This window comes from Etheostoma spectabile, chromosome 2, assembly GCF_008692095.1.
Source record: "Etheostoma spectabile isolate EspeVRDwgs_2016 chromosome 2, UIUC_Espe_1.0, whole genome shotgun sequence".
Lineage (NCBI taxonomy): Eukaryota > Metazoa > Chordata > Actinopteri > Perciformes > Percidae > Etheostoma > Etheostoma spectabile.
This window is the reverse complement of record NC_045734.1, coordinates 9,648,342-9,663,118: the sequence shown is the minus strand read 5'-3', so window position 1 is coordinate 9,663,118 and position 14,777 is coordinate 9,648,342. Positions and strand designations below refer to the sequence as shown.

The 14,777-nt window shown below is 40.7% G+C and overlaps 1 protein-coding gene across 12 annotated transcripts in view; it reads right to left on the bottom strand.

Moving 5' to 3' along the window:
* Positions 1-14,777, bottom strand: part of gab1 (GRB2-associated binding protein 1) — a 53,725-nt gene that overhangs the window by 5,563 nt on the left and 33,385 nt on the right. For 7 of the 12 annotated variants that reach the window (XM_032542810.1, XM_032542882.1, XM_032542815.1 and 4 more), the window contains 8 exons: positions 11,340-11,468; positions 10,510-10,675; positions 7,243-7,468; positions 6,974-7,066; positions 5,711-6,393; positions 3,939-4,033; positions 2,864-3,164; positions 506-598 (listed from right to left, as the gene is read on the bottom strand). In XM_032542810.1, coding sequence (XP_032398701.1) covers positions 506-598; positions 2,864-3,164; positions 3,939-4,033; positions 5,711-6,393; positions 6,974-7,066; positions 7,243-7,468; positions 10,510-10,675; positions 11,340-11,468 — 1,786 coding nt within the window. The remainder of the gene's footprint in view (positions 1-505; positions 599-2,863; positions 3,165-3,938; positions 4,034-5,710; positions 6,394-6,973; positions 7,067-7,242; positions 7,469-10,509; positions 10,676-11,339; positions 11,469-14,777) is intronic. The other 5 variants (XM_032542891.1, XM_032542845.1, XM_032542835.1 and 2 more) reach the window with 3 other exon arrangements.

Genomic DNA, 14,777 nt, shown 5'->3' with positions numbered 1-14,777 from the left:
TATATATATAAGAAAAACACCAAAAGAAATGTTTGGGGCGAACAAAATGTTAGTAAGTTATTTGGTTGACTGCATGTAAGTAGTCCCATCAGAGTGAGGGGATATTTAGGTAAGGTGGTAGTATATTCTTAGCAGCATGTTGTGACTCCAAAACTGCATCAAGTGCAATCCCTTGTGCATCAAGTGCACACTCACCCCCTCCTGCTGGGATTTAAAGTAATAAGACTGGATTATTGCAACAGTTCTAACATTCATGTTATTTTCTTAAACCTATCTGGGTAGCTGTGAATGGATGTGCTAATCACAGACAGCAAATATTAGAAAGGTACAGTTTAATTGAGTCTGGTTCACACACAATTTATCTCTTATAGAACCAACAGTGCCAATAAACAAGAGGAATCCCACAGTACACAACATGCAAAGAGTCGAGAAAAGAAGAGTTTGGACAGGTCAAAGAACGGAAAGTTTTCAGATACACAATGACAGTTCAGTGTGGAGTACCTACCCTTGCGTCGTCCCCTCGGGAATTCACCTACGGTTTGAGAGTCGGTTCGCTCTAAACCAACACCTTTTGCTCTTATTATTTTAGGACTCTGACCTGATTGGTGAAAGAAGACTTTGCTTATTATAAAGGTTTGGGTGATCACAACAGTTAAGCCCTACTGTAAAAACTCTCCTGCCGTGCAAGGCAGAAGACGAGACTTTACTGAACAACAAAACTACACCCTCATGTACACCCAATCACCTTATTCTGCTGCATAGTTATCAAGAGATGATTGTCATGACAACAGCAGACCCATACTGCCCAACATGCAGCTCACTCCATGCACCACGGCTTCCCACACAAAGACTGACATCACAGCTGTGCATGCACGACGAGCTGTGTACAAGCACTGAGAGTACACTGAGAAAAACCATGTCATGTTGAGATGAGCACATACAAATCTGCAGTAACTTAATGACGAGACACAAACTGTAGCTCCTTTTACATTAAACACAGTGATCGCAACATTTCTTGAACTGCAGTGCTGACAAGAGCAAAAACCTAAATGTGCAACAATCTCAAAGTAAGAAAATTAATTTCAGTGTTCACAAATTCTAATGGTAATTAAGTAAAAGCTGTATGCTGGCCTTGACCACAGATATCAACACTTTCACAACATATGGTTAAGACAACCAAAGCAGAGAGAGAAGTGCATAGCAGATAAACATAGCTGGTAGTGAGTTGAATTAGTCCACAGTACAGCACAGGAATGTTGCATGGCTCATGGTGAATAAAGAAAAGAATAATATCCAAACAAAGAGCATGTGATATTCTACTACAAAGAACATTTGCCAAAAAGATTTGTGTCCATATTTTTGAATTCAGTGGGCTTAATGCCGGCCCATGTGATGTTTCTAATACAAAATACAGCAGCAAGCAGATCCAAGTTGCTTAAATCTAACAGCCGCGCAGCTGAGCACACTACATTTTGTACCGGGAGCCGTGCTATTGAGGGTTAGCTCTAAACTATGATAATAATAATCTATATTTGTATAGCACCTTTCAAATGATTAATGTGCGTTACATAACATTAAAATGTCTAAACAAGATGCTATCAGAAGAGGAAGGTAAAACAGGAGGGTTCATCACCGTTCAAAACTGTTAAAAATATAGTAGTTACACTTCTGTCTCTTAGCTTTCTTGAAAACGATGATGGAAAAGAAATGATAGAGATCATAAAAACTAAATATTACTACAAAAGACACCATACTGTGTCATATCTATAGGATAAAAATGTAATTGAATACTGGCAGTTATGGTTTTTATGGAGTTTATAAATTCTGGAATAAACTTTGTCCAGCACACTGCATCACACAAATTATTTAACATTCATAATATATAAAGGGTTAGGGGTACTCCCCTGTGCCATAACAACCAAGACAGTGTAGAATCACTGTTTTAATGAACACTGTTCCAATTATGGCTTTTTTGTTGTTGTGAAATGTAAGTAATGCCCTGAAACTAGTTGGCTTGGAGTATAGCATCCAGATGACTTGGACTAATACAAGTAATCATAGAAAAAGGCCACAAGTGGTGCAAAGGAGGACTCCCCACTGGGAACTGTAAAACTCCTTAACACGTCCTATTTACTTCAATGACATTAAAACAGCTCTGGCTTTTGGTTTGCTTACGTGATGACCCCGTCTCCCTGACATTCTTCAATTCTCTTTCCCTCTTTGTCCATTACTCAGCCTTTCAATCTGTCCGGATTGTAATTCCCCTTGCTATTAGGTCTTTCATCAAAGAGCTCCATTCAGATGAAGGGAACAAAGGGGATGGAGGTGACAACTACGGGCTTCGGTCACTCCATGGCACAGGGACCAGCCCCCTCCAAAACAGTCTACAGGCCTCTTGAGCTCGGGACAAAAGTGCTTTTGACAATGCGCATACTGTGTTGGATGTAAGAGAAGGTAGCAACCACTAAAATAATTTATCAAGAGGTGAAATTAGCTGGTTAAGGACCGGCGCAGAAGAAGACAATGGCATTTATTACACCAGACGAACCAAGGGAGACAAAATGAGAGAACACGTTTTTTCACAATGGCATCTATGCTGAAGAAAGACACTGCTTTGAGAATGGTTGAAATGATGAAATGTTGTGAAGGTGGCTTTATGACCATGAGCCAGCACTGTGAGAATAGCAGCCGAGTGTTAGACAAAGCATGGTCAGTTGGTGCATTGGTGTATGCTGAGCATAGTGAAGAACGTTAAATGCAACAATACACTTCAGCACATTTCAAGCTCACAGAAAGAACTTTGAAAAAACCTATATATATATGAACCAAGTCACATGTGCATGCACATCCATTGTCTTCTCACCTTTGCGGTCAGGTTTAAGATTTCGGTCTACAGGTGGGGGCTGGCATTCACTGAGCATTGGCCTGCGAGGAGGGGTCTTGGGACTGGAGCGGAAGCCCATGTGGGCGGGTGGGGGGACCTGCTTTCCCAGGGAGGAGAACTCCATGGTGCTTGGGGTCATGGGCACATAGTCTGGTTCGTGCATCGGCTCCGACAAACTGCCTGAGTGATGGTGTGACGGGGAGTTGGCACTCATGGGTACATAGTTCTGGTCTACCTCTTCTGTGGACTGGCTGCCCACTGGCATCATTCCTTTGTTTTTCTGAGGGAAACAAGACATGCATACAGTATGTGTTCAAAAAAAGGGGCAGACATTGCTGGTGTGAGGTTACTTCTAACTCAGGCCACAGGGGAGTAGTAACGATGTTCAACATTGTCCTTACAAAATTTTAAGTTTAAGTGTTGACACTGGTACGGTAAACACTGAGCAGTCATCTGTATACACACTCGATTTTTGTATTGGATATTGTTTTTGGCAAAAGAACTGAGACAATTCTGAAAAGCTGTGGCAGCTAATTAACTTAGGATGAACTCAAAGAAATTAAAGCAGCAATTAGTCTAAATGTTAAAGAGATCTATATTCTTTGCTACAAACTGGTTGCTGCTAATTTAATTACTATTTCCTATTACACAAGTCTGTAGCCATTGTTTTGAATGAGCATTTCACGTACATGCAATATTGTGCTCGTTGTATGATTCCAAAAAAAAAAAGAAAAAAAGAGTTGTACATGTACATGGCTTTCTCTGCCACACTAGGATTTTTTTAAATCTCTTCTCCATGATGCTAATCTCCGTTGTGGGACAGAGATGGGAACGCAGCATTTGCAGTGGGTACTGACTATTGTAGGAACAACTGAGAAAAGTCTGAACTTTATTGTAAGCAGAAAATTTGCCTTTTCTCAGTGCATAAGGTTGTCAAAACATCCATAGGCACAACACGAGAAGTTTTTTTAAGGAGTCAGCCACTACTTGAAAGCACACCACTGTTCTACAGAATTGTGATTTATAAACCAGTGACACTTGGAACAACACTTACAAAGTAGCTGTTGAAGCTTTCATTGAAGTCAAATGAGCAGCTTTTTTCAGAGGGGAATGATCTAGGAATGTCATAGCAGTCCTGGGATCCGAAATCTGCAAATAAAAACAACAAATTAAATTACCAAATATACATACAATTTTAATACACGGCATCATTTCAGATTAGACATTTGAAACCCAATGGTTTTAGCAGTAAATAAAGTGCACTGCACATAATTCCCATAGCAAGGCTTTCAAGCCCATTCATGCTATGGCATAATTTCAACGATACACACAACACAGGTCTTATTAAAATACTGTATGTTTTCATGAATCTGCAGAGTATTTTATTCAGGGGGGTAGAGCTATACAGTATGGAATGTATACTGTGTAGGGCATTACTATAGTTTTTTGCAGTCTCATTAGGCGCTGGTGCACTTGCTAATGCATTTCATATATGACCACAAGAACCACGGCAGTGCTAGGAAGACCTTGTAAGGCAAATGAGAGTGTCAGCTGAAGGAGACAAAGTGGGGGAAGACCATGATGGGGAAAATGACAATAAGAAATGTAATTCCTTTGAAATACTGTAACTGCCTTCGAAGAAGCAAAATTAAAGGGTCAGATCAAATCCTGTGCTTTACACAGTACAAATAATTTACTTATTCAATAGTTCCTTGCAGTGTATTTTCATTTTGGTTGCCCTAACACCTCTGCACACCTTGGTCTATTTATTGGTCATCATGATTCAGAGCAAAAATAAATCCTTCGACCCAGTCTCATGTTAGGAGAAATATTTACAGGCTCGACTACATTCAATGTGATATGATGAACCTTCAATATTCCCATTTTGTGCAATAACAGTTTGACAGCTTTTACAAGTGTTTAGCACAGATAAGACTGGCTATGGAGTTTCACCAAAAACCTTCAGACTCTCTTTGGTTTTTGTAAACACGCATCTTGCCACTAATACTTCTGTCATGACATTTGTCACCACAAGAGGGATGAGTAAGTGGAAGAATACATTATGTTGAGCCCATACCTAATCCAGAAACTTATTTTTTCTTGAGAGAAAGTTGTGTTCTATCTATTTGTAGCCTTCCTGGACAGGTTGTTAAATATTTATTTAAGATCACTGCTGTGAATGTAATATTTTATTAGAAGATTTACTTTATTTTCTAATTTACCAAACTGTTTTTATAAAAGGCGTCTCATGTGTACACGGAATATTGTCTCAGGCTCCGATTTGTCCGATTTTTGTAGAATCTTTCACAGTGACGTGATTAGTTTATTACATGGACATGTAAAATCCTTACTTCAACAGATAATACATACATTACATGTATGGTGTCTTGTGTGTCAGATTGAGAGGACAACACCAATGCTCCCAAGGTTAGTGACGTGTAGTACAGTATAGTACAGCAAGAAGGCTCCTCTGATATCTGTGGTTTCAGTGATGCAACAGAATGGTCACCAAGTGGGATCAACACACACACACACACACACACACACACACACACACACACACACACACACACACACACACACACACACACACACACACACACACACACACCACACACACACAAAACAAACACACACACACACACACACACACACACACACACACACACACACACACATTCTCAAATGTTGAAACTGAGTATCATAGTCAATATATGTGATTGGACTTGCACAAACCATCATCAAGTTCCCTAAATGCCATGACTCTTAATCTTCAAGATCCTAAAGACATCTGCAGAAAAATATCTGCTGTCTTCAAACACAAACCTTTGCGGAGGCGTGAACAGTCCCCAGTGCCAATAGTGTTGCTGCGTAAAGCCTTATTCCCAGCACTAGTAGGCACACAGTAGTTTCCATCCGTCTCTGATGCTGAGCGAGGCACACAATAGGTGTCCGTAGGTGAGCGCTCAGCAGGGGGTGGTGGAGGTCCTGAGGTGGAACTGAGCAAAGGCTTGGGTGGTCTGGGAGGGGGTACTACATCTCCCCCACCCTCTGAGCCTCCTACCCCTGTCGACACTGACAAAGTGCGGGGAACCTGGTAGGTACAGTTTGCGCCAGGTGTAGGTGGGATGTCATAACTGATGGAAAGGTTACGCATCTGTGACTCCATTGAGGGCTTCCGTGACGGTGTGTTGAAGACATAGAGCTCAGAGCCATCCCCGCTGTCTGGATGGGCTGGAGGGGAAGAGGCTGACTTTGGGAGCAGCACAGTGTCCTGGGAGTAGCTTCGAGGGAGGTGGTAAAGGCCGCCATCAGTTGAGATGGAGGCGCCGTGTGATGGAGGCGAGTCATAGATGGAAGAGGCGGAGGCAGGCGCTGGGTACTGTGGGAAGAATCCGTTGTGTGAGGTGTGTTTAGCTGAGCCGGCGGATGTGGGCGTGCGGTGAGAGGGGACGTTGTCATTCAGGTCTGTCTCTGACGAGGTAGACTTGGAACACTCAGCATGGGCTCTAAGAAGACAATACATATATACACCAGATGATTGAATAGCCACAATTTAGGGAAGGTAAGAAATCCATTCAGCTATGGTAAGCTTCTACACATTGTCTGCAAGCCATCGTTAGGAAGATAAAGTTATTTACAGAAAGTAAATCACTAATCTTTGGCGTCATAAGGCTGCCGTACATCACCCAGGTGGGTGCTACACATTGGTGGTGTTAGAGAGTAGTTGTCTTGCCCAAAGCGCTTCAAGTGTCTATGATAAAGCTATATGTCATGCTAAATGTAATGAATTATTGTATTAGAATATCTTTTCCAGGTCGAGTGAAGGACTTGGTAGATGTTTGGTAAATAAAGGCAATGACAAAATCAATATAATGTTAGGTAAGCACAACCCAGTCTGTTCTAAACTACAAGGAGGGGTAGTTACAAAACAAACACTACAAAATGTTAAAGGTTATCTACAGAAACCATGTTAATCTACAGCATAGTGTATGAAGTGTTTGTGTGTCACTGTTGATCTGTCTATTTTTTTTTTGTAATACAAGTGTAGCACTCCACACAGGCAGGCAGTTCCAGCTGGCCACTTACAGACTAGCCTGGGGAGGAAGAGTCTTGCTCTCACACTCCTCCAGAAGCAAATACTCCTGGTCTCCCTCCAGTGGAGAGTGAAGCTGCACTGAGCTACACGACGCCACACAGCAGAGACAAGGAACAAGAGTGGCAGTACAGATGAAATGTACAAAAAGAATAAATGGGTTGGAAGAAATCTACAGAGAGAAGCTTATGTGACAGTGTAGCACTTCAGCACAGTGAATACGGAGACTTGTACATGAAGGAACAGGAACAAACAAACTCACCTGTTGGGTTCAGGCTTTTTGCTCTCACAGTTGACCAGCCATAGGTAATCCTGGGGCTCATCTGAACTGGACTGAGAGTCCAGGTGACGCACTCTGACCGGCTGGTATGGTGGGGGCACACTGGACAGCACTGCTGGTGGACCGGCAATATGACCCAGTGCTGGGTGTGGTGGGGTGTCCACTACCAGGCCCCCGATGGCTGACTGGTGAGCAGCTTTTGCTGCCTCTGCAGGAGAGAAACGAGAAGGCAGGGGTTAACTTCTCTCTCAATTAATCTGTTATCTCTTTAAGTATATCACACTGTATACAATAAAAGGTTTTCTACAGAAGACTACAAAGGAGGTGGGCCACTGTCACCAAATAATGATCACCTCCACCAACAGAAGAATTAATACACTTATGAAATGAAGCCTCAACATTCACACAACAAAAGGCCATATAATGAATGAGTTACATTATTGTTTGGACTGTGATCAAGTGGCTAAATTAATGACAAAAGAGGAAATGTCATTGATAACTGTCAGAATCGGCTCAGCAGATATCATTGAATTGCCGATTAGGCTCAGACAGTGTGTCTTTGGTGTAATTAATCAAGGCAGAAAAAGGCACACATTAGACTATCACCAGCCAGACATTCACTTTATGTAAAGCATCAGGTTGATGTTAGTTTGAAGGATCCATCAGTTCCAATATTCACTTTACCTGGACTTATTCCTCTGGATGGATGTATTTCTTTAAATACAGTGGACATAGACTTTTTTAATGAAACTATTTCTTAAGTGTCTACATTTGCATTGGTCCACTTATCAGCGTAACAGATTATAAACACGTTGTGTTTTGTGAACCTATGGGTCCTACTGAATCATCAAAGGAAGTCTGGCTTGCTCCAACTTTGGATCTGTAAAGCCCATAGATTGCAGGTGATGTTGGTGACTGATGATATTAGGCAGATAATAAACAGTAAGCTGTGTTTGCCAATGTCAACTCTGGCTGAGTAAACTTGGACCCAAGATGTTTCCTAGCAACCCAATTCCAACATAACAGTCTACAGTCACCAGACCGACACTACATCAAGTTTACATTTCTATAATATCTGAACCTGAGCGGCTGTCAACTCACTCTGATCAAACAACAACAACAACTCAAGGACAGATCTCAGATATCTCTAGAATAGCTCAAACCCAACTCAAAGCCGTTAGTCTGCAGCTACACACGGGTTCCCCTGCATAACAGATCCAACGAGCCACAAGAATCTATAACCTCACTTCCTTCTTAGGTGGATAAAACCTTTTCAAATACAACACACTGTCCAGCTTGAGGGGAAGGACATGATATATGTGCGACATGTGCGATATGCATGTGACACTGGCACTGACAGCTAATACCAAGTTGAAGCATACTTGTCAAAAAAGACACCATCATGAATTAGAATTTTTAATTCTTCTTTTCACATCCAACAAATTCATGCATAAAATCAACTTAAAAGCTTAATTTGTTCAAAAACAGTCTGAATATGGAATCCCACACACTCCTTATCAGACAGCATTTCCTCAAGGTCTCTGCTTTGTCACACAAATATCAGAATCCTTTTCAAACCCCTTGTGCTCGAGCTGATTTTTGCACTGCACTTAGAGCTAAGATGGCTGATGCGTATGCTTTGGAAATATATCTATGTATTCATTCCATATCTTTGTCCTTTCTCACAGTTCTCCTCCCACTCTCTTCTGACATTTCTCTTACACAAGGTTCCCTCTTTGTCTTCCTTTAAAAGTCAACTTCTCTCTTCATAATATATCATTTGCTCCTCACTCCTCTTCTGCTATCTTTTCCCCCTTTCCCCCCATTTGTTTGTTGAAGCTGTAAGTGCTGATTCATACAGGAAAAGGAAAATCCCCTCTGCTCATACTCATCTATACCTCATACACTGTCTCTCAGAGTCTTCGTTCCCCTGCCCTCCTAATGTTTTCTCCTCTAATATTTGGCCATGAAGCACTCTAGCATGGCCACACACAACAGAAGACTGGGAGTTGGGTGTCACACACAGAGGAGTGCAAGCGAGCGCAAAAGGGAGAGCCAAGGACATTCTTTTGTAATAAGAATTGTGAGTTAGACTATCTGCAAGGATATTTGTCTTTAGAACCAGTTTCTCCTTGAATGGGCTAACTGTTTGCTTGCAAATCAGGGTTTTAAGTTCTAATTACTGTGTTGAATGGGGGGCATGAATGCTGTTATCAGGGTTGCACAGAGGTGGAGACATAGACACAATTCTGTGGAAAAGATGACCTCGGAGCAGCATAATCAGTGACTCAGTAGCCAGGTTCAAAAAGTACATTCTTCACATAAAAGACTCTTAGTGGCGTGATATGTCACAGGGAATTAGTTCACACTTAAATGCTTACAGATTTAGCTGTGGAGGGGGAACTAAAGAAGACTGGGATGCAAATAGCGAAGCTTACAATTAGTCTCAAAGACAGAGAGACAGAGGAGAACACAAGTTTGCAAACAAGAGAGAAGGAAAAGCAGATAAGAGGGGAAAGAACGAAAAGAAGGGTGGTGAGACAGACAGGCACACAAGGCTTTGATTATACAGTATTGGGAACAAGGGTAACGTGAGACTCGACACAACACAACACATGGATCAACACATGGATCATTAGATCTCGGCTGAGAAATATGCTGAATAGAGGCCTTCTGGCACATTCAGCTAGTTCACCCAACTCCTTCAGAGAGAAAGAGGCAGGTATGTGAGAGGCACAGCAGTGGCATCAAAAGAGAAACCCATCAAATGTAAAGTAATAAGCTTCTTAGCTAATGTTTCGTTTGATTCTGGTGATATACTTGCTTACTGCTACACAGGAATTCAGCTTTTCTTCAATATATATACACATTATAGAAGGTGTTGGTGCATGACAACATCAATACTGTACAGTGTACTGTAAAATACACAATCACTGCTGTAGAGTGACAAGTGTGGTCAATAATATTACATTTTTTTAATAGTTGTTGAATTAAATTATATTTTACATACTACACAGTGCTGGTAACTATCATAGTGGTTAAGTGTAAAATATTTCAACGTGTACCAGTATATCAGCTGGCTGTAACGATGGACAGATTTCAGAGGGTGGACATCACTCCGTCTGAACAACAGCACACACCCTGCATGTCTGTGTTGTGGATTGCAGTGTTTAAGCTGATGTTACTGATATTTATTCATTTTAGCAAACCAGTGACGTGTGTGGTTAATTACTTAATGTCAATCCTTACCGTCATCAGTGGGGTTAAAACCACAGATGTCGCAGATGCAGCGAACCCACTTATTCATCTCTTCTTCTGTGTCAGCCACCAGGTAGAAGACACGGTCAATGGTTTTGATGTCGAATATGAAGCTGTGCTCCAAGTCCTTCTTGTTGAACGTCAGCCCAGCGTCCACCTGAAGCAGAAAAAAAATGCGTCTTTAATATTATGGCATTAGTGAAGAAAAATTAGATGAGCCAGTCAAAGAGAAAGCTACATCACTGGATATGTAGTTTGTCTGAAATAATTAGTTCTCGGATTGATTTGTTGATCTGCAGAAAAGCAATCATTTTGATAAGCGAATTACCTTTTAGGTAATTTTTCAAGCAAAAGTACAAAACATTCCCCAGTTCCAGCTTCTTAGTTGGTAGAATTTAGTCCCACTCTTTGCATTATTTGTTAGTAAACTGAATATCATTGCATTTTGGACTGTAGGCTTTAAAAACAAGGCATCTGATTATATTTTGTACTCTTTTGCATTGATGATTACATTCAAGTTACACATATGAGCCATAGTTTTCTGCAAAAAAAATAAAAGTCAAAGTTGGGGACTGTCAAATATTAGCATCACCATCTGTCAGGTTTTCAAAAGTTTGACTTATTTATTTTTGAGGGGGAAAAGTTGCTTAAATAGTTAAATGTTATTAATTTTCAATGCAAACATCCCCATCACCATGATTACATGGGGGGCATTAAGTGGGATTAGTTCAAATTGGGCTTAATTTAAATTAAGAATGAATCAAATATTCAGAAATGTGGAACATGCCTTTTCTCAGGGTGATAGTAATAAGAAGCCATACCTGCTCACACAAGTTGAGATCAATCACACGGATGGGCTTCTTAGCGTGGTCATTCTTGTAGTACTCCAACACGTCTGGGTCGCCTGTCAGACGCCCACTGCGAAGAACAAACCACCGCTTCTTCCATGCCTGCAGAGAAATGAGGCCAGAGGTTACTGGTGTGTTCTCACAATGACTGCTCCATTCCTAACTGACCACGGGCCAGCCAAAAGCTTTATTTTTCTAGTTTAGCCAATGTGTCCTAGCGTAGCTTGCGTCTCTGTATGCATTCTCCACCAGCTGCACTGCCCTCGCTGCAGAGGGAAGAGGCCCGCGGCCAGAAATATGTCTGGGATAACCAGAACAACAGGCACATAGTTTAGTCTAGCACCCTAACTGGGGCAAATAACCAAATCTATAAAAAGAAACCGACAATTGGATATTTTCTTTTAAATGGGATTTGTTGTCTGTGAGAAAAAGGTACCGCAAAACAAGTTTAAATTCAGGCAATGCAGATGGAAAGAAAAAGATGTAAGCTGCTGAGATTTATGACTTCACTCACATAGATAAAGAACCGTTTAGTAATGAAATATTTACCCTAAAAGACATTAGGGAAATGGTCAAGTGGACACCACTTGCATCCTGTCTTATAATCTGGGATAATTATCACTAATATATTGATTTTTATGTTTCTGAATTATACTGTAACTTTCCCCTGTGCCACCATAATTCAAAATATAGAGCCATTTTACTCATGAGCCGAGTGAAAAGACAAACCATACAGCTTCAGAACTTGTTTACATTTCGTGCATAGCAGTCTTATCATGATGCTATTGTTTAAAAGATAAAAGGTCAGTGAGAGTAAGAAGTCTTTTCAGGCCTTCAAAAATAAATACGAACCCAGAAGCAGATTCATTTTGGCACTACATCGATACTGTTCTGTTTTTAGATTGTGTGTTTCACCTCATGGTGTTTGTAGTTTTATTTAGAGAACTTATCCAGCGGTGATTCATTGAAATGAAGACTCAAGAAGGTCATAAACTCTTGATTTTGCTGAGGCATGGCACTTAGGCTGAATGTTTTTGTTTTAGGGCTTAAAATAAGCTCTCCACAAAATACTAGCAAGACTGGTCTGAGCATTAGCTGGAAGATAAGAGAGCCATCCAATGAATCACTTCCATTATTGCTTATAGTGCAAGCATGTATGGACAGTTGGACACATTGTACAAGTTTCACCAAGCCAATGGTGCAGTACAAAGAAAATAATCAAATGATCTTTTGAATGCCAAAAATTGTCAATCAGAATCAGGTGTGTTAATGCAGACACACATTAGAAATATGCAAGGCAGTTGTCCACAGCACAATACCTGATTAGACATATGTACTGTATGATCATCTTGCAACACCAGGGGCTCAAACTCAGAACCTTTGACATCGTAGGCAGGTGCTGATTTTAGGGGGCTTTTATCTGGGTGATGTCACAAGTGGCATCGCACCACCTGGTAGACAAGGAGCAGGCTTGCATGAAAATGCAGAATTTTAAAACTACTGTAAAAAAAGTATTTCTCCTGATTAGAAAATTCTGAGAGCATGTGTACTTGGTTAAGACAACAAAGAAATGCCTGTAATTTATTTTCACAAAGATCAATAAATGCCAGACTGGCGTTTAAAGATGCTCTACATTGCTTTGACTGCAAAGTGTACAGCAGATGAGGACACAATTTAAAAATTCCCTTTTTGAGATAAGAATTCTGAAATGTTTCACACCAGATCTACAGTGATGTTGGATTGTTGTGAATTTTTTCCATCAACATCAAAGATTTAGTTTGGAATAAATTGCCTAATTTGTTTACACTGCTGTATGCAGTAAAATGTTTTATGCACTGTGGGCTAAATGTCGGATAGTTCTAAAATTTGGATGGTATATTTGAGAAAGGCTCTCTGGAGATGAAGTTCCCCAAATTTTCTGTCAATTGAAACTGAATTGTAGGAGGAGTGTGGTTTAAGAAGTTTTCCAGTTTTTGCAAAAAGTAGAGGGGTGGACTTCAAAATTGCTACTGGGTTAAAGCAGATTATAGTTTCTTCTCTATTGGGGCTACAGTTTGACGTTGTAGCTTGTACGGTTGATTTGTTGTATGCAAAGTTTCGAATTTTAGATGGCTGTTGTAGCGACACCATCAGGACAATTAGCACACAAATTGCACTAATTAAGTTTGGCATAGCACTGGGACGGTGTACAAAGTTTGGTGAGTTTTCATGCATTGAAGCATGGATTTCTTAGGAATAAGATGAAGAAGAAAAATAAGAATACAGACAAAAATCAACAAAATCTAGTACATCCACCACTACTGAGATCAGACAGTTTAGGAAGCATACCAACAAAGGGAGGAATGCAAACTAAAGCTTCGTAGTTGTTTGGGGTAAGATTTTGACCATATTAACAATGCTGTGGGTGTGTGTTTGTTTATCTTTTAACTGTTTTTCAATCGACAGGGTGTCCTTTGTTAGTGGGCCAAGCCCCTGACTGAGACAGCATAATGAGCATCATACCTTTCCCTCTACAAACAGGATGCAGAAACAAGCAGACCTTAAAATAGTCCCAGGATTTTAAACTGCAAGCAGAAAAAAATACAGGAGTCACATGGGCAAAAACAGAAACTATTAAATAACACACAGTTAATTGGAAAACACTATTCACATCCTACACTGACATGTTACACACATAGCAGTTCAAAGGGACTGCATTCTAAAAATCACAAACACACCCACATAGTCCAAACTACATATTTTGAGACAGGCCCACTTAAACACCAAATTAAACCATAAAAGCTAAAGTGAATGTGCAAAAAACAACACTGATGTGTCTGTGTTGTGTTGGTGGGACAAGAACAGTGGGTGTGGAGAAGGAACCTCTATCTCTGGTAAATGACAAAGCAATCTTGGGTCAAGTTACCCTGTGGGGAACAGAAGGACCAAGAGCTTAGGTTACAGCAAGACCAGGCCCACCCAGGGTGAGAGTGTTGACAACTGGGTAAGTTGTACACGCTGAAGACAGAGGCAAGTGAGACCTGTTTAACAAAACTGTTCAACAAGTCATTGAGTAGTAGTTCATTTTAAAAGCAAAAAAACAATCTGTGTCGCAGAGGAAGAAGACAGAATCGCGACACACCCCTTCCAACTCCAGTTAACTTCCAGTTATCCTTCCCGTCCAGATCCAATGCTACCACATCTTTAAATTACTATTAGTATTCGTCCTTTTGGTGCCTTATCCCCGTTTTGTCTGGTAAATTTAGTTAACTGTAAAAACAGCTCAAAGTGAAGGGGGATGGGCACACCGGTAAAGCTAGCAGAGGTTTAACGTTACGAATCACAGCTTTTCTGAACATGGACAGTTAAAGAAGTGGACCAACAAATCCCGTTGTTCTGGACGGAGACCAGTGAAGGAAAATAGAAGCACTT